The sequence below is a fragment of the Lepus europaeus genome, chromosome 6 (assembly GCF_033115175.1).
Source record: "Lepus europaeus isolate LE1 chromosome 6, mLepTim1.pri, whole genome shotgun sequence".
Lineage (NCBI taxonomy): Eukaryota > Metazoa > Chordata > Mammalia > Lagomorpha > Leporidae > Lepus > Lepus europaeus.
Window position 1 is genome coordinate 102,884,415 of NC_084832.1, and position 20,900 is coordinate 102,905,314.

The 20,900-nt window shown below is 36.3% G+C and overlaps 1 protein-coding gene across 1 annotated transcript; it reads right to left on the reverse strand.

Annotated features, from left to right (window-relative positions):
* Positions 1 to 2,047: 2,047 nt before the first annotated feature.
* On the reverse strand, positions 2,048 to 9,121 carry KLRK1 (killer cell lectin like receptor K1). The gene is made up of 6 exons (XM_062195211.1): positions 9,016 to 9,121; positions 6,940 to 7,032; positions 6,695 to 6,734; positions 5,609 to 5,756; positions 4,997 to 5,100; positions 2,048 to 2,198 (listed from the first exon to the last, which is right to left on the reverse strand). The coding sequence occupies exons 1-6, from the start codon at positions 9,119 to 9,121 to the stop codon at positions 2,048 to 2,050; spliced, it is 642 nt and encodes a 213-aa protein (XP_062051195.1).
* Between the last annotated feature and the right edge of the window lie 11,779 nt (positions 9,122 to 20,900).

The following is a 20,900-nucleotide window of genomic DNA, read 5'->3' on the forward strand; positions in this document are numbered from 1 at the left end:
AATCCATCTCTCTGCTGTGGCCTGGGAAAGCAGTAGAAGATGGGCCAAGTCCTTGGGCCCCTGCACCGAGGTGAGAGACCCGGAGGAAGCTCCTGGCTCCTGGCTGCTGGCTTCAGCTCTGACAGTTGCAGCCATCTGGAGAGTGAACCAGCAGGTGGAAGACCTCTCTTTCTCTCTCTCTCTCTCTCTCTGCCTCTGTCTCTCTGTAATTCTGCCTTTCAAATAAATAAATAAATAAATAAATACATCTTTAAAAAAAGAGATCTGGGCTAGAGTTATTTTTCCTTCTGAAAGTGTTGGTATAGTTAACAGTCAGACCATTATTAACTTTGAATTACTTCACATAAATTTTTGACCGCAATACTTTTGTACTTCACTTTTTGACTGACTGGCCTGTAAATTTAAATGAGGGCTCATTTGTGGTTAAAAATGTTCCATGAGGTTTTCATTTCTGTCTTCATCTCATCAAAGGTAAAGATTCTTTGTAACTATTTCCTGAACTGTTGGTTTTCTTGATTCTTTATATAAGCTTGTATCCTTAGAGGAAATCCCAGTATTAGAAATGTAACTTGTATTTAACCCTTCATTTTAGTGATCCTTACGCTGTATCTTATGTTTTTCTATTGCTCTATGGCAACTATCAAAACAGAAACTAACTTCTCCGTGGTTATTAGAAACCCCCAGAGTAAAGGCAAGTGTTGTGGTTGCTTTTCTGTTTTCTCTCTATATTGACTCAATTCTGAGAGTCTACAGATTTTTGTCTGCTTTTTGGTTGGCAATGTTTTCCCCAAGTGTTGGTACATTCTACAATAATATTATAAAATATATTTTGCTATTTTCAGTGGGACCTAATGTTATTCTATTTCCTCCACCTATGTTGGTCCATTTGGGTTACTATAAGAAAGTACCATAGACTGAGTAGTTTATAAATTATATAAATTTATTTCTCATGGTCCTGGAGGTTGAAAGTCAGAGACCAGGGTGCCAGAATGCCTTGGTTCTGGTGAGGCCCCCCTCCAGGTAGTAGGCTCAATTTGTTTTCTCATTTGGTAGATAAAAGGCTGAAGTGTTCTCTGGGGGTCCTTTTTCAAAGGCATAAATTCCACTAAGAGGGCTCTACCCTCATGGCCTAAATTACCTCCAAAGCCCTACTTCCTAATATCATAATATTGATGGATAGAATTTCAAATAGGAATATTGGAAGGACACAAGTATAATCAGTCTGTCTCTTCCTAGCCCTCCAAATTCACATCATTCTCTCACGTAGAATGCATTCATGATATCCCAACAACCTCAAGGACTTTAACTCCTTCCAGCAACAACTATAAAGTCTAAAGTCTAAAATCTCATATAAATATCATCTAAATAAGATATGGTTAATATCCAGGGAACTCTTTACTTTGAGACCATATTATTTTCTAGCTATGAATATGTGAAATAAAGCAATTCATGCATTTCCAAAATGCAGTGGTGGAACTGGTATGGGATAGGTATTGCCATTAAAAAGAAAGATATAGGGAAGGAGGAAAGATGAGTCCTCATGCCAAAACCCAGCACAGCACATTCTGTGAGATCTTAAGTCTCAAGGAGAATTCTCTTTGATTTCATACTTTTCCCTCCAGGTGCCCTGGAGCAGTAGTCCTGTCTTCTAGATTTATTGAGGTGATAACCTCAGCCCCACAGCTGGGCAAAGCTCTGCCTAGCTTGTGGCTCTCTACTGAGGACCCACTCATGTGGCAGTTTCTTGTGGAGATAGGGTGTGCTCCCTTAGGGTCCTGTAGGGCTGACCTTCCCTCACAGCTCTCCTGGGTATTGGCCTCGCCATTTGAATTAAGGCTCTTCCCCTCCATCAGCTCAAACATTCCAGTGGGAGTGGTAGCCTTCATGACAGGTACTCTTGTCTTTCCTGATGTTGCATGTTCACAGCAGATGAATAATTCCATAATATGGTCCTAGATGGTCCAAGTCTGACAGTCTTCTTTCCTTTAGGTCCATTTTCTCTGCTTTAGTTGCAGCTGGTGGTGTTTCTACTGATTTAATTCCTTTTCTATCCACTTTTGTGGAGTGGTTGATTGGTTCCTTGTGCAATCCTCTGCATACAGATGTATGTGTTTGGAGTTGAACAGTCTTCTGTATAGCCTTTAAAGCTTGAGCCGTAGACTGCACAGCTTCCATTTTGCATTTCAATAATTGTTAGTCTACATTAAAGAGAATTATGTATTACTTTCATGTCTTTATTAATGTAGGAACATAAAAATGAAATCATTATATTTAACTTCAGATAGAGGAATTTAAATAACATCATTTTAGGGCCATGCTTACACTTTTAATTCATAGATACTAAAAATGTAGTCAACTAAGATAATAAAGGCACAAATAACATTTTAGTATAAATTAGTATTTTTTCATATACTGAAAATTAGTCAATTCTGAAGTCTAAAATTTCTTCATTTATGTACCTAAATGAAACCAATGTTTTAAAATATTTACTTAAAAACAAATATTTAGGCTAGAAATGAACTCAGAATTCAATTTTGAAATCAACAAATGCATTTTATGTAAAAATAAATAATCTTTTCTCATATATATATGTATAGTTGTTGCAAATAAGTTAAAATAAACTGTTAAAGTCTCGTGTGTGTGTGTGTGTGTGTGTATTTCATGTGGTGATATCTATCTACTGATGTATTTTACCTCAAGATTTTGTGTATTTTGGAGGTATCTGATTAATAAAATAAATGGTGAATATTTTTCTTATTGAATAGGTGGAGAATATAAGATTAGGATGATGTGACTTCCATGTGAAATTACAAACAATTTGGTCTACTGTTATCTGTAGGTTAAAGGAAAAAGATACATAAAAAATCCATTTGAATTGTAAGGAGTAACATATATCTATCATTAGAGTCCAATGTCTTAATATTTCTATTTTAATTATTATTAAATAATTATGAAGTAGTTAACATAAGTAAATAAATTTATAAGCAAAACATGGTAGACAGGAAATTAGGCAGGAAATGGAAGACTTCAGGAGTACTAACAGCCAATTTGACATAAGTGATGTTTATGGAGCACTCACCCAGGAATGACAGAAAACATGTTCTGCTCAAATGCACATAGAACACTTCTAAACATAGACTGTAGTTTACTTCCTAAAAACCATCACAATATGTTTAAGATGTTTTAAGCCATACAAAGTATGTCCTTTGATAAAAATAGGACTACATTTAAAATTTACAACCAAAGTATCTCCAAAATCTTTAAATGTTGAAAACTAATGATACACTTCTGAATAATTACATTGACGAAGAGTGCAAAAGGGAATTTAGAAGCTTTTTTTTTTTTTTTTTTTTTTTTTTTTTTTTTTTTTTTGACAGGCAGAGTGGATAGTGAGAGCGAGAGACAGAGAGAAAGGTCTTCCTTTGCCGTTGGTTCACCCTCCAATGGCCGTCGCGGCTGGTGCGCTGCGACCGGCGCACCACGCTGATCCGATGGCAGGAGCCAGGTGCTTCTCCTGGTCTCCCATGGGGTGCAGGGCCCAAGCACTTGGGCCATCCTCCACTGCACTCCCTGGCCACAGCAGAGAGCTGGCCTGGAAGAGGTGCAACCGGGATAGAATCCGGCGCCCCGACCGGGACTAGAACCCAGTGTGCCGGCGCCGCAAGGCAGAGGATTAGCCTAGTGAGCCGCGGCGCCGGCCAAAAGCTATTTTTAACTGCATGTAAATGAAAACACAGTATCAAGATATTCAGGGAGGTTTCCAAATTACCTCATATATTGATAGCAAGAAAATTTATTAGAAAATAAAGTTTTCAAATCACTATCTCAACTTTCATCATAAGAAATTAGAAAAAAAGAAAGCAAATTTAATTCAGAATAAGAAAAATAAGATCAGAGCAGAAATCAGTGAATTAGAACATTTAAAAATGATATGCACAAAGGGTGGTTCTCAGCATCATTAGTAGAGAAATGCAAGTGAAAACCACAACGAGATGCCAATTTACATTATTAGAATGTCTAAATGTGGAAGACTGCTTATGTCAAGGGTAGACCAGGATGTGCAGCCACTAGAGCTTACATGCTGTTGGAAGGAGTGTAACATTTGCAAAATTTCATGACCACTTTGGTTAAGATTGACATTTTCTTAAAACGCTAAGCTTTTGTCTATTTTGTGATACAGACATTCTATTCTCTGGTATCAATATAAGAGAAAGGAAATTCATGTTCATACACATACTTGCCATAAATGTTCACATCAAGCACCTTTATTTGCAATAGTCAGCAAGGAAGAACTACTTAAATATATAGCAAAAGAAAAAAGATAAACTGTGCTATATGCATAATGGAATACTTATCAAGAATAAAAAGAAATTAACTCTTTACTCACACTGTGAGGTGGTTAAATCTCAAGATAATTATGCCAAGTTAAAAAAAAATGACATTCAAATATATTCTTTAGGCTCCATTTATATATTAGTGGAAAATTAATCCATTTATATATTAGTGGAAAATTAATCTATAATTACAGAAAACAGATTAGTTACCTGGAAAGAAAAGAAGAATGAAGGGAAGAGCACAAAAGAAACTTACAAAAGCTCACAAGGGAAGGTTATATATATTAATTTTCATGATGTTGTTAATTGTATTATGGATACATCATTTGTCAAAACTTATCAATACATGTCAATCGTATCTCAAAGAATCTGGTAATAAATACCAAAAAGTGCGTGTGATACTTAGGTCTACTACTTTAATTTCCTAATCTATGAAACGGACATCTATCTTGCAAGGGACTTAGTAGGCAGTAAACAATTTATGCTACTCATTGTTATTCAGATCAGCTACTCTGCAACACTTTCTCTTAAGTTTGGGAACTAAGCATTTTTTTACTAAATCTACTAGAATATGGGAGTCTCTTGCAAAAGAAGATGTATTAGATGAGTGATCCTGGGGATAACTCAGAAACAAATCCACAACTACTGGCCCAGAGACTTACATTTCAGTTGAGAGAATGGAGCCATCTTCCCACTGCCACGATCCATTTGCTGGGATTTGCACTAGTCCCATCCAATGATATGACTTGATCAATTTTAAAAAATCCTATTTGAAACCACAAATAACCTACAAGTTAAATCAGTGCTCAGAATGTTAGTAAACACAAGGCCACACCATTTAATCAATTTTATTGCTCCTGGGAAAAATGTATTCTGTCTCTAGTTACCGTAAGTGACTCATACACCAGCATCTATGATTTCTGTGCTTTCTTATTTTTTTTTTGACAGTCAGAGTGGACAGTGAGAGAGAGAGACAGAGAGAAAGGTCTTCCTTTGCCGTTGGTTCACCCTCCAATGGCCGCTGCGGCTGGCGCACCACGCTGATCCGAAGGCAGGAGCCAGGTGCTTCTCCTGGTCTCCCATGGGGTGCAGGGTCCAAGCACTTGGGCCATCTTCCACTGCACTCCCTGGCCTTCTCATTTTTAATGCAGAAATATTTGGGTGTTACATTAAAATATCTAAATCTGAGTGTCATTCATATGTTCCAGACTCATATTCCAATGATTACCTTATATGTTAAGATTAAATATAGGAAAGGGAATTAAATACTCAACCTGGTCCACTCTACTGTATATCTTCAGAAGGCTGGAATTTTGATATATACAAGAAGCTTGGCTCTGGTACCAGCTTTTGCGCTCATTAGAAAACCAGTAGCAACTATTTCTATAATATATCCAGTCTTTAGAACATGGGCCACAGTAACTTTCTAGGAGAGAATATATTATTGATTTTACACATATGAACATTATAGCAGGTTTTTGTCTAGACAAAGTAAATATCATCCTCATTCCAATTCTAAAATTCCAAGTAATTAAACCATTATGGTCTTATACAGGGATATATGTGTACAGACACATTCATAGACAGGGAGATGTCAAAACTAAATATCATCTACTTTTTACAAGTGCTCCTCAGTGTTTAAAAAACAGTTAAATATGGACAAGAGTCATGTTTTTTCAGCTTCCCTGTTTATTGCCAATGGGTACACACATCATAGCACATGTACAGTCATGTGTTGCTTAAAAGTGGAAACAAGTTCTGAGAAATGTGTCCTTAGGCAATTTTTTCACTGTGTTAACATTGCATAGCATTAACATTTGTGCCAGTATATTATACACTTAAGGCAAACTCACAGTCAGTATGGCTAGGGTCATGATGGACAAAACAACCCAAGATTAAATCAAGCACAAGAGAAAATGATGCAATCAAGAGATGCATTAAACATGTGAGTATAAGGCTGCTGCTGGTGTAACGTAGCAAGCTCTGCAGTAATCTATTTTTTCATGTAAGAACAAGTGTTCTTTAAAGTACTGATTAAAAGAATAATAAGCTGACAAGCAACATAGTCATTTAGTGTCAGTATCAGGTATTATACACTGCACATAACATATGTGCTACACATTTGTATAACTGGCAGCACAGCAGGTGTTCTTACAGCAGCAGAACCACAATCTGGTTAATGTAGTGCCAGACATTATGAAGGCTGTGACATCACAGGTGATATAGATCTTTCATTTCTGTAGTAGGTTTTTGGGACTATCATGGTATACACACTCTGTCATTGGCTGAAACACATTTATGCTGCACAGGACTTTCAATGTATACAAGAGTGCTTCAAAATATCACTTCAAAATAATCACTTACCATTTGAAGAAATTGGAACTTCTTTGTTCAAAAATTCTATTAAGAAAAATATAATCATTAAAAAGGTTTGTGTTGTTTGCAACTCATAAGCCAAGCAAAAATAGCTTATACATGTCTAGACTAATAGGGAGAATATAAGGACACATTCAACATTGTTAGTTTTTCTGTTTCTGACTTCTGATTAAGGGAATGCATTACAGGTGTTATATCAACAATACGGTACTATATATCTGTCACTTACCACTCATGAATATAGCACTCCATATTGTTACCATTACAATGAAACGGATCCCCATGGCTACAGCAACGAAACGGGCCAAAAAAATTGCAGGTACTGTCAAAGAAAAACAGCAAGAAAAAGATCATAAAGAGAAAGATAAACAATCCAGGCATCCTTGTGTTTAACATAAGCACTGGGGTGTTTTATATGAGGAGAAAATGTAAGTATTTCTGCTTTTTCTCAGAAAAGGTAACATAGGTATCTGTAACTGATTAAAAAAATAAAAGTCGAAGATGTAGCATATCTTCCTGAGCTTCTCCAAGTCACTCCAGAGAATAAATCACCTTCATCATTTAAAAATTTTTACGTTGACACGATAATAAATACAGACAGCCCCTCTGAGCCACATTTTAAAAATATGTTTTCAAGAGATCATATAAATTATCTGTGGATTGGTTTTCATTTAATACAATAACCCAGTCATTATTTCCAGGCATAAATAACTACAGTGTATTTTATCCAGAAAAATCTAATTATTGATAGACATAATATTTCCAACGAATTTTTAAGTTGTTAGTTTTTGCTGTTAGAAATAATGGTATATTTCATACATATTTGTGCATAGTTTTGAATTTTTTGTTTCAAAGATTTATTTATTTGAAAGTCAGGGTGACTGAGAGAGAGAGGGAGAGAGAGAGAGAAAAGAGAGAGAAAAGAGAGAGAGAGGGAGAGAGAGAATCTTCTATGTGCTGGTTCATCCCCCAAATGGCAGCAATGGTCAAGGCTGGGCAAGGCTGAAGCCAGGAGTAAGAACTCCACCTGGGACTCCCTAAGGATAAATGTCCCAGTACTTGGGTTGTCTTTTCTTGCTTTCTTAGGTGCGTTATCAGGGAGGTGGATCAAAAGTAGGGCAGCTGGAACTCAAGCTGATGCCCATATGAGATGCTGGTGTTGCAGGTGGTGACTTAACCCACTATGTCATGACTCTGGGCTCTTATGGGTTCTCTTTTAGAAGGAATCTCCATTGTGGTAGTTGCTAGGTGAAGGGCAGGTGCCTTTAAAACTTGTGTAATGACTGACAATTTCAATCTGAAGAGGTCATACAAATTTACATAATGCCAAAATAAATGTTTGAGCCTGTTTGGTCGCATCTTCCTTAGTAGTAAATATTACCCATACTTTTAAAGTATAAATTTGATGGCAATGTTTTTAATTTTAATTTCATTTATCTGTTATGAATAATAGTGAGCCTATTTTACTTTATTTAAATTGTTTTTGTTTAATTCTCTCAGACTTTTCTTGATTTTATTAAACCACTTTTCCATTCATTATATACACTTTCCCTAGCTTTACATAATGTTTGAATATTTAATGATGCCTACATTAATATAGCAAATTTATTTTTCATAGTACTTTGAGTTATTACAATATATTTGTACCTAAGAAATTTTAAAGTGAACTTTTCAAGAACCTGACCCCTTCTGAAATATGGTACATTAGTCTCTAACAGAGTCACATTAAACTCTGAGATATTCAGAGATAATTCATGCCTATAAAATGGTTTTTTTTTTTTTTTTTTTTTTGACAGGCAGAGTGGACAGTGAGAGAAAGAGAAAGAGAGAAAGGTCTTCCTTTACCGTTGGTTCACCCTCCAATGGCCACTGCGGCCGGCATGCCGCGCTGATCCTAAGCCAGGAGCCAAGTGCTTCTTCCTGGTCTCCCATGTGGGTGCAGGGCCCAAACACTTGGGCCATCCTCCACTGCCTTTCCGGGCCATAGCAGAGAGCTGGCATGGAAAAGGGGTAACCAGGACAGAATCCGGCACCCCGACTGGGACTAGAACCCAGGGTGCTGGCGGCGCAGGCAGAGGATTAGCCTATTGAGCCGCGGCGCCGGCCAAAATATTTTTTTATACAGAATAATTTCATCATTTTTGTTACCTAATCGTAGTATGCATTCCAATATTCTATTAGAGTGAATGCCTTTGATTTCCTCATGAAGCTCAAATAAACTGAATAATTGTCACAGATTTAGTCTTACAGTTTCCAAATTTCGCCTCAGCACACTGAGAGAAGACAGGCGGAACACAGGACTCACAGTTTTCTCTCCATTTGCTTGTGATCGGTGTAGATCTTCGCTTTTGCCGTCGTTTAGAAGTATCACGTTTTGCCAGATAAAAATCACAACTATGGTGTTCACTCATCTCTGGAGACAAACAATTCAAGACAATACAAGTGATAAGCTTTCTGTCATGTGGAGTACAGATTTTAAAAATTCAACATGACATTTCCACGGATCTACACCTCAGGAATGGACGGTTTAAAGCATAACATGGCTGTACTTTTGTTTTATATTTCTTCATTATTATGTTTGTGCATTTTATGTAAATAAAATGATATTTTTCATAGTAAGCTATTCTTAGAAAATCCTCAGTTAATTCATAACTTAGAGTATGAAAAAAAATCTAACATTAAAATACGGACATGATATAGTGAGAAAATTTAACTTTTGCATTTTAGTTTCCTAACTTAAAAAATAAAAAGCATAGCAAAAGGAAAAGAATATATGTTTACCACTTAATATGTACATTTGAAATGCAATAAAATATAATAAATCTAGTGCAATAGTGTCAATCTTGTAGTGAATATTAGGTGAGCATTAATGTACCGTAGTCTTTATATAGTGAAAGACATATAAAGGTTTTAAGATAAAATAATACATAATCTTGCCTTTGAACAAAACAAGTAAAAATAATTTCACTTTCTTCTTAAAATATTAATCATTTAAGTCTTTTAGTAATGATAATACTACTACATTTTAGACCTAAAATTTAAACATTTTAGTACATATAGCATGTAATTCAATTATTAACTACATGAAGGGAAGAGAAGGTATTTTATGGATGAAGAAATTGAATTTAAGAGACTGTCAAAATCATATGCTCATTAAACACAATGTTCCCAACCACAAGTCATTTCTTTGGATGAGAAATACTTTCAAATAGATGTCTTTTGACTTAATCTTACAGAAATCCACCAAGGTAAATATGACTTGTTTCATATTTCAGATAGGAAAAATAAAACAAAATAATAACAACAACAAAACAGAACCCTAAAGGGCATGGAGGCTGTGGATTGTCTCTGTCTCAAAACTAGAGTGGTAAAAGTTTGATTAAAATTTGATTTTTCTGACTCCAAACCCTAATGTTATTTCATTATTTCAAGTTACTTTAAATTCTGAGTGATTTCACACAGGTAGTTAATGAAGTAAAGGGAAAAAAAGTCTTCAAAGTGTTAAAGATTTGATTTGAAATATAAAAGAAACATAACATGAAATGAACAGAAAGTGAAGCTTTCCTATGACTTATATAATCAAGCAAAAGTCCAGCTATCGTAAAATGATCCAGAAGCAAGACTTCACATTGATATAGAAAACACATACCCAAGCTACGATGAGACCTCTGGTCACGTATCAACCCCATCATATAATTATGAGTGTACTTCCACCCAAAGAAGAATCTACAGCCTTCAATTCACAAAGATTTTCTGAATAAAATAAAATTTGACATTTATGTTTTGTGTTCTTGCGTGCTGAAGTATTTTCACTGGACAAGTAAAATATAGAAAAATTTCCCCAATGCAAATCTTAAAGAAAAAAATGAAAGGATGGAAAGTCTATTCCAATCCAGCTTCCTGCTAGTGGCCTGGGAGTGGCAGTGGAGGATGGTCCGGGTGCTTGGGCCCCTGCACCCATGTGTGAGACCCAGAGGAGACTCCTGGATCCTGGCTTCAGTCTGGTCCAGCCCAGTCATTGTGGCCATTTGGAGAGCAAACCAGTGAATGGAAGATCTCTCTTTCTCTCTCCCTATCTCTATCTCTCTGTAACTCTGCTTGTCAAATAAAATATTTTTAAAAGAGAAAATAGAAGCATCTGGCCCTTTGGCTAAAAAGTTAAACAAATTACATGTCACTAGGAATTACACTTTTATTCTTTCAGTTTACTTTAGCTCTTTTCCCCCTCTGAAAAAGATTCTTCTGATTGTTTGTCTTTTACTTCCTGTTTTCCTAACCACAGAAATAATATTTCTTACAGAGTGAGAAACAAAATTGAGGAAAAGTGGCATGAGATGATGGGTTGAACGGTGCCTAAGTTCAACATGGATATTCAGAGAGCATATTTAATGGCACACCTTTCACTGTAAAGTTTATATTAATTAAAAGCAAGTTGTGAGGCCGGCGCCGTGGCTTAACAGGCTAATCCTCTGCCTTGCGGCGCCGGCACACCGGGTTCTAGTCCCGGTTCGGGCGCCGGATTCTATCACGGTTGCCCCTCTTCCAGGCCAGCTCTCTGCTATGGCCCGGGAAGGCAGTGGAGGATGGCCCAAGTGCTTGGGCCCTGCACCCGCATGGGAGACCAGGAGAAGCACCTGGCTCCTGGCTTCGGATCAGTGAGATGCGCCGGCCACAGCGGCCATTGGAGGGTGAACAACGGCAAAAAGGAAGACCTTTCTCTCTGTCTCTCTCTCTCACTATCCACTCTGCCTGTCAAAAAAGAAAAAAAAAAAAAAAAAGCAAGTTGTCCTTTTTGGGAAAAAAAAAAAAAAAAGAAAGTCTATTCATAGAAAGATAAAATTATTTCTAAATTTCTCTAAGTTGTAAAATAATTATGTTATTTTAAAATGTCATAAAAATATAATCAGTATGTTTAGTTCATTTGCATTAAGATATTTATAGAAATATTTCACATTACTGAAATTGGATAATGACACACATATTTTTTCTGTTTATACTTATTTTTTGATAATCTTTGAAAACTAAATTTAAGTATAATATATGAATTTTGTTGAATTTCTTCCCAGTACATTCAAATTCAATCTCTGTTCATACTATCATCATTAAAAATTAATCTCACAGTTGTTTATATACTAATATCTTATAGTATTTAGCAGAGTTCTCAGGAAAAGTTATTTAATAAAAATGTATAACATCTATATATATTAAAGTAAAGCTATTTTCATATTTAATCATGATATTTAGAATTGATATAATTTGTTTTTTCTTAAACATAAATTTTTATATCAAAGAAAAATAAGTGCCTTCCAAAGATCAGAAAATCCTAAAATATGAGAAGCAAATTGAAATTAAATTATTCTGACACACAATGTGAAGATTCATTCTGTTAGTTTTGCTTATAGGCAAGTCTTCTTACTGCAATATTATAGCTTTTGATTCTTGCATAAGTATGTCCTAATTAACTATCGTAGGTTACAGTGGTAAAGACGATACCATAGCAATGATAATCGTTCCTGCCCTCAGCAATTACATTCCATCATTTAAAAACAATTATAATTACATTATAGTGTAACTATTTTTAGGGACTTTTTGTAGTTGAAATATACTGCCTCAATTCACACACATAACACACACACACACACACCTGATAGGAGAAGGAAGATCCTGATTCTTGTGGATAAAAGCCTTCTATAGAACTGGATGATTTAGACATGCACTGAGTTTTAATTTAGAATTAAAAGCAGAGATGCCAGTCAGTTTTGATCCCTGAGAAATGAATGACAAATATCATTCTAATCTTGCCTTCCTGTGAAGAGACAACACAAACCACAGTACTTCCGCCTTATCTACACAAATAATTTTGCTAATTTGGTGGATGAGATGTGGCCATCCACTAATGGATAAATGCTAGGTTCCACCAACATTTCAGCATTTGAAAGTGATGAATTCAGTGATAAGAAGTAGCATGGTTTTGAGAAACAAATGATAGGATTATACAGTTTTTCTAAATTAAAAGTGGAAAGTAATCATAAAATATGATTGTTAAGAACTGTGCAGAAATAAGCAAAGACTGAAATTAAATAAACTTCTTAAACACTCTGTGTACAAGTCGAAGTGGAATCAACTATGCTGCTTCACATAGGTTGAAATTTCTCTTTTTAAAAAGATTTTATTTATTTATTTAGAGGCAGAGTTAGAGAGGGAGAGACAGAGAGGAAAGGTCTTCCATCTGCTGGTTCACACCCTAAATGGCTGCAAAGGCCTGAACTGTGCCAATCTGAAGTCAGAAGCCAGGAGATTCTTCTGGGTGCAGGGGCCCAAGCGCTTGGGCCATATTTTGCTGATTTTTCAGGCCACAGCAGAGAGCTGGATTAGAGGAGGAGCAGTGGGACATGATCTAGTGCCCATGTGGGATGCTGGTGTGGCAGGCAGTGCCGGGTCCTGTGGTTTTTTTTTTTTATGGTTTTTTTCAACCACATTCTTACAAATATTTGGTATAAAGAAGAAAATTAATAGATGCTTAAGTGTGGGATTTTAAGTGGGGAAATCTAAATTATATTTACCTGAAAAACTATTTTTATATTTGTGACTTTAGATTTGATTGAGATTATTTGTCGCTCAAATACAAGATTGAGAAATAGAGATAGGAATAGAATCTAAATGGCATTTGAAAATATCTTACCCATTTTATTTGGTTCAAATGTCAACATGACAGCCTGTGGGAAGTCACAAAAACACACCTACAGAGTTATTTGAGATAAATACCAGGATCAAGGTAAACACAGGGAGTTGCAGGGTCATAAATAAAGACCCCTTAGCAAAATGGATTAAGTGTGGAAAAGATTATTAAAGAGGAAAACTCCAGGCTGATTTCTGGATAGTGAGTTTAAAAATTTTTTTCTTGAATAAAGAAATAGTATGTTCAAAGAAACTCTCATTTCTTTCTCAGTGCTGAGTTTGAGTTTACTCACTCTGTAGCTATCATCATGGAAGAATGATTGGGGATTTGCTAAGCATCACCTGTAGTGTTTGCTATTAGGAATTGCAGAAGAACATGGAGTACTTCAGAAAACATCTTCTGATATGAAATCAACAAGAATGAACGCATGCAGAAATAGTGACTACAAAAGTATGTGTATAAGGCTTCTTATGGCATATTTGTTTGAATCCTCAGAGACTATTTTGTAGAAGAAAAGTTACAATGTTGTGCAAATAGCTGTGCTCAAATTATCCGAGGCAAACAGCCTCACAACAAACTATTAAGAAATTACTTTCGCTGGTTGGAAAATAACCACAAGGCTTCATCCACTTGCCTTCTTGGCTAGTGAGCTGCAGGCTGGCTTACATTGCTGGGTGGGCGTTAGGCCTTTCCTGTGTACCCCAAGAGGAAGAGGTGCTGAGGCCACAGTGGGACTTGTGGTGAGAAGCTGCTCTGACAGGATGCTCTCTTTAAGCTGTTACTAAAATGGATGTTGTCAGAGGTGTTTTCTGGATAGTTACTCAGAAATGAAAGTGTAAGATGTGTGATTATGGCTAAGTGAAATTTTTGTATTCCTGATTTTTCTTAAGTGTATTGGAGTTGATAAAATATATATCAAATTAGACAAATAAGAAAATTCACACAAACAGTGAGGAAGTAAAAGAGATTGGGAGACACAGAGCTGACTTTTTGAATATGCATGATATTTCCAGGCAGAAATTAAATGGGACATAGAAGTAAAACAAACAAAAGATACTTGAAGATTTATTTATTTAGAGCCTATTAGGTATTCAGGAAGACGTTATGTACAAGACCATGTGCATATAATGTCAACTAGTGTATTGTAATTGGATGAATCCCAGATGGAAATTCTATAAATTTGAATGCATACCCTGGGGGAGAAGGGGAAGCATTTCACCAGCTTGGCAACTAATTTGTATCCTTGGAAAATGTTTTGTGACTTTTTAAAAATTTACAAGAGTAAAGATGAACAAATTTCATTTGATTATTGTTCATAGCCCTTGTCTGTTTTCTTGTTGGACTATACTCTTTTTACCTTTTACTTGATGAACTCTTTATTTAGTAGATCTATTTAGTGTTTGACTATGACGTAAACTAAAAGCTATTTCATCTCAGAAAAAAGTAGTCAAGCAATGACTAAATAATGTGAAGCAATGACGAAATAATTTTTGGCACACAAAAGTCAAAATGTTTTATAGTTCTAAAAATCAATAATTTTGTTGATAAAAGTCTTTTTTTCTTTTTAAAAATTTTAGATTTAAAATTTTTGTTAATATAAAGGGACCAGATTTCATGTATTTCATAGGTACAGTTCTAGAGGGTAACCATGCTTCCCTCCCTCCCCCATCTTTAATCCCTCTCCTGTTGTCTTTTCTGTTTTTCTTTATTTTTTGCAAAGACATGATTTCAATGTGCTCTATAGTCACAGGCTTAATTCACACTAACAACAGTATTCAACAAGTAAAAAGTAGGAAGACCATAGAGTATAAGCAAGGGCTAAAAACAATTATATCACAAGATGTCTGTTTAATTCCTCTATATTTCTTTGCATTCTATATTAAATGCCACATATCAGAAAAACATATGTCATTTGTCTTTTTGGGACTGGCTTATTTCTCTAAACATAATGGTTTCTAGTTCCACACATTTTGTTGTAAAAGACAGGATTTAATTTTATTTATGGCTGAGTAGTATATATATCACATTGAGTGTATATATACCACATATAGTATATATACCACAGGTAGTGTGTATATCACATTTTCTTCATTCAGTCATCAGTTGATGGACATCTGGTTAATTCCATAGCTGAGCTATTGTGAGTTGAACTGCAATGAACATGGGGGTACAGACAACATTTCATATGCTGATTTCATTCTATTTGGGTAAATTATCAGGAGTGGCATGGCTAAGTTATATGGAAGACCTATTTTCATACTGTCTTCCATAATAATGGCTATACTAGTTTACATTCCTATCAAGAGTGTATTAGGGTACCTTCTCCCCACATCCTAGCCAGGATTTATTGTTTTATGATTTTGGGATAACAGCCATTCTAAATGGAGTGAGGTAAAACTGCATTGTGGTTTACGTTTACATTTCCCTGAGGCTAGTGATCCTGAGCATTTTTTCTCATGTGTCTGTTGGCCATTTGAATTTCATCCTTTGAAAAATGCCTGTTCATGACCTTTGCCATTTCTTAACTGGATTATTTGTTTTGTTGCTGCTGAGTTTCTTGTGCCTTTATAGATTCTGGATATTAATCCTTTATCAGTTGCATAATTTGCAATTGTTTTCTCCCATTCTGTCAGTTGCCTCTTCATTTTGCTGAGTGCAGAAGCTTGTTAGCTTGATGTAATTCCATTTGTCAATTTTTGTTTTCATTGCCTGTGCTTCTGGGGTATTTTTCAAGAAGTCTTTACCTATGCTAATGTCTTGCAGAGTTTCCTTGATGTTTCCCTTGATAATTTTATGGTATCAGGCCATAGAGTTAGATCCTTGATCTATTTTTAGTTTAATTTTGTATAAGATGTAAGGTAAGAGTTTTGTTTCATGCTTCTGTTTGCACAGATACAATCTTCCCAGCACAGTTTGTTGAAGAGACTGTCCCTTCTCCAGGGATTGATTTTAGTTCCTTTGTCAAAGATTAGTTGGTTGTAGATGTGTGGATTAATTTCAGGAGTTTCTTTTCTGCTCCATTTATCTACATGTCTGTTTTTGTGCCAATACTGGGCAGTTTTGATTATAACTGTCCTGTACTATGTTTGAAATCTAGTATTTTGGTGTCTCCAGCTTTGTTTTGCTGTTGAAGATTCAGAATTTTCTGTGTTTCTATATGAATTCTAGCATTATTTTTTCTAGATATAAGAAGAAAGTCGTTTGTATCTTGATTGGAATCACATGGAATCTATAAATTGCTTTTGGTAATACAGACATTTTGATGACATTAATACTTCCAGTACATAAACTTGGAAGATTTTCCCATTTTTTGTGTCTTCTTTTAATTCTTTCATTAATGTTTTATAATTTTCATTATAGAGAGCTTTCATATTCTGCTGGGTGTGACAAGTCAGTGCTTGAGTGTAGGGCAAGAGTCCGGCATGACACCCAAGTTGGGCATGGTAGGTGTTCTCTATTGTCAACAATGGGGAAGGTATGATCATGTCAGCTGTGGTGATCACAGCCTCACCTCCTCTCTGCTAAGGTGATCATTGTCCTGGGTGAGCTCACAGAGGCTACACACCCACCAATGCAGGTTCATGAAATACACAGTGGATCCACACAATCCTCTGTGTGAGCACGGAACCCCTCTGCAATGACTCAAGTCCTCAGGGATCTCTGAGCCTCCATAGCCAGACACAGCGACTGCCCAAAGATCCAACAACATCCCATGCCCTATCAGGCCATTACAGAAATTCAGTCATAGATCACAGGAATCTTACAGTCACAGGGATCAGGGGATCCCATCTCAGCCCTATAAGATTGCCCCATCCTTGGAGACAGCAGAGACATTCCTAAAACCAGCTGTCAGTGTTCCACTTGGGCAATTGAGTCCAGGAGCCTGCGATGGAGCAAGGAGAGGGGAGCCCTTTCCAGGCTTATGTAGGTGCCCCACTCCCTGCCAAGTCTCTAGGTTAGACTCAACATTACTGGGGACCACATATTTATCCCTCCAATAAAATTCCCTCCCCTCATGCAGTAGCCTCTATTTGCCTTATTAAGATGGTGCTTCCTCCCTGCTGGTCATCAGGTGAACTTGTGGGGAGATGGGAAGATAGCAATGTGCTTTTCCTTCACAGGGTGAGGAGGGAAGTCTGCCCCATGAGTGCTCCAGACAGACTCAAAGTCAGTGTGGTCCCTCAGGCTCTCCCTCAGGCATTATTACCAGTGGCATAGGATGCTGCACACTTCTTTCACCTTGCTCCAAGATGGCATCTCTTCAGCTCTTAGCTGCAAGAGTTATTGGTGGTGTCTCTACTCACTGCTGCATGTTTGTGCTGTCCTTGCTTCTCCAAGGCATTTCTCTTTCTGTAGAATTTCTACTGCAAACTTCAACTCTCCCCTGAGAATGTACTTCCTCCATTTTTCTTCCAGTGGTCAGAATAGCTACCTATTCAGCCATCATGGATCTCCCAGGGTGTCTTTTCTTTAATGAAAAGTATTTTCAGTGTAGTAATTCCACACATGATAAAATACTTCATTTTTTGTTTAAACACATCCTTTCTACCTGGTATAATGTGACAGAAGTATTCCTCCCACCTGTGGTATTGTCTTTACCTTGTGAATAAGTAGTCACAAATAGTGATTGTTTTTCAAAATTACTCTCAAGTAAGTCACATGTATTTCTTTCTTTCTTTTTCTTTTTTTTTTTTTTAACAGGCAGAGTGGATAGTGAGAGAGAGACACACACAGAGAAAGGTCTTCCTTTACCGTTGGTTCACCCTCCAATGGCTGCTGTGGCCGGCGCACCACGCTGATCTGAAGCCAGAAGCCAGGTGCTTCTCCTGGTCTCCCATGCGGGTGCAGGGCTCAAGGACTTGGGCCATCCTCCACTGCCTTCCCAGGCCACAGCAGAGAGCTGGCCTGGAAGAGGGGCAACCGGGACAGAATCTGGCACCCCAACCGGGACTGAAACCCAGGGTGCCGGCGCCGCAGGTGGAGGATTAGCCTATTGAGCCGTGGCGCTGGCCCACACGTATTTCAATAGACAAAAATATACCAAAAAGACACATTCTAAAACTCACATGACTTTCAGGCCAGATGATTTAAAATTTTTATTAGAATTTTGATTATTTCTTATTTTTTGTGATTTAACCTTATTCGTTTCATAATGGTTATCTCTACATTCATGACTGAGATGATAACTTTCCATACTCCTGCATCTTGTATCCCAATGGATTTTATATTTACCTCAGTGCTTCAAATGTTGTAGAATCCTAGGCCTTTGAAGAAGTCTCAAAATTTGGACATTGCTATTCCCGGGCATATAGCAAAACAGATCCAGGGATTATTTTTCCAAATAAAAATACCTCATTACTTACACATCTGTGTGGAGCCATGAAACAACTATTTTTTTCTATTATGCATCTAATAGCAGGTTATCAAATTTTAATCAACTTATTTTTTCTTATTTTATCCTCATTAAATTCATTTATGTACACAGGAATTTAAAAATGCATTTGTTTCATTTGGTTTAAACTCTGCAAGTCTTATATCACCTGTTTGGATATTGTGAGAATAGCTTCTAAAAACTTGCAATGTTCTTCCTGGAGTTTTAGCTGAAGGCCCTGGAGACTCCTTATGCTTCATTATTTTTTCTGCATTATTTAACATACAACTAACAACAACATCAAAGCCCAACAAAACTAACTAACTAAGGGCTGATGTTGTGGTACAGTAGGTTAAGCCTCTGATTGTAACACCGTCATCCCATACCAGAGATTCCAGTTGGAGACCTGCTCAGCTGCAGATCCAGCTCCTGGCTAATGTGCCTGAAAAGGCAATGGAAGATGAGCCAAGTACTTGTGTCCTGTCACTCATGTGGAAGACCTGGATGGAGTTCCAGGTTCCCGGCTTCTGCTTGACTGAATACTGGCTGTTGTGGGCATTTGCAGAATGAACCAGAAGGTGCAAAATCTCTCTGTGTCTGTCTCACTCTCTCTGTCACTCTGCCTTTCAAATAAATAAAATACATCCTTTTAAAGATAATCATATAAATTAGAAATTGCTGATATTTTCACTAAGGCCGTTTTCTGCTTAATGAACTAGTATCTGTTAAGAATCTCTGTTGCAAGCATGTAGTTAGGCAATGTATCTAAAATGTTGAATAATATGTTAAGTACAGCCCTTATAATCTGGTTGCTCACAATTTATTCAAAGTATAGACACAATCATAAAGAACTTAACACTTATTGCTGTGAAAACAAATCTGTAGTACAGTAGTATGAATCTTGGGTATTAAGTATAATCTGTTGAATCAAGCTAAGAAGTTGAAAATATGTTAAGAAATTTGCATGTGTATATGTGTATGTGCATGTGTGTGTGTGTGTGTAAGCCAGCTGACCCAAGAGCAACTGAGAGACCTAACTTGTTTGGTTGAGACTAGATATTATGTTAAATCTTCATTTTTTAGAAGGCAATTAAAAATTACAATTCCAACAGCCCACAAACCAAATAAAAAATACTGTAGAAAGAAATTAAAACTATATTCAAAGAGCTGTTTTTTTTAAGCTCAATTTCAGCACCCCAAGGAAAATAAAAGCATCCATGACTATCAAAGATGAAAACAAACTGAATATCATTATAATCAGTTATTTTTCCCCACTGAGGTATAAAATCTATATAGAAATTTGATACTATACTATAACAAATTGTACTTCTCATAGTTCTAATTTCCTTTAAACCCTGTATATATAGTTTATTTATTGTTGTAAAAATGTTTCCATGATTCTGAATCCGGTTCCAGTTCATTTTCATTTATTTTTATATCAATATTTAATATACTGGCTACCAGTTCTAATCAGGAAAAAAAATCTCGGAAATCTCTTCACTGTTTGGGTATTAGGAGATAATATATTTGATGAGTTTTTGAAAACCTTTTCCACTCCATACTCAAATGTACTTCATTGTCAAGTGCATATTTAGATCAGATTCTTCAATTGTAATGTTGATCTGCTTTTTTAAAATAAAATTTTCTTGAGAATGTTCAGTTGGCATTTTTTAATGAGTTAGCAGAAGAAGTGCAGCTATTATTTCATATAGCTGCTAGTCCTGCATTTCTTCCCTAAATTCCATTTATGTAAAATTGATTTTTCTCTGACTTTAATGCCACAAAAACATCTGAGTATCAATTAAAAGTTAATTTTTAATCTCATAGAAAATCTCTCACTTTTTTCATGATATGTAAAGCAGTCCATTGGTAAAACTGCATATATTTTTCTTCCATTTCTAAGATTCTATTTAATGGTATTTGTTTCTTTGATTATCAAAGACTTCACTGCAGGCAGTGCTATTTCTTGTGTCTAAGAATGTTTCTGAAAGTCACATCACCAGTGATTTTTGCCAGGCTGAGAGTACACAGACTTGCTCAGCTCCTATTCAAGTTAGTCAACATCAAACACATATGGATGCTTCAGGGCAAGGCTCTAGGACGGAATGCGTAAGCTGTGTCCCTACGAACTTTGGAATGA

What these genes read in the sequence shown, in the direction of transcription:
- KLRK1 (XM_062195211.1), bottom strand. Translation starts at nt 9,121, where the DNA reads ATGAGTGAACACCATAGTTGTGATTTTTATCTGGCAAAACGTGATACT. An exon ending in AAGCAAATGGAGAGAAAACT is followed by an intron (nt 7,033 to 9,015) that starts GTGAGTCCTGTG and finishes TTTCTTTGACAG; the next exon opens with TACCTGCAATTTTTTTGGCC. An exon ending in TATACAGTAGAGTGGACCAG is followed by an intron (nt 5,101 to 5,608) that starts GTTGAGTATTTA and finishes GGTTTCAAATAG; the next exon opens with GATTTTTTAAAATTGATCAA.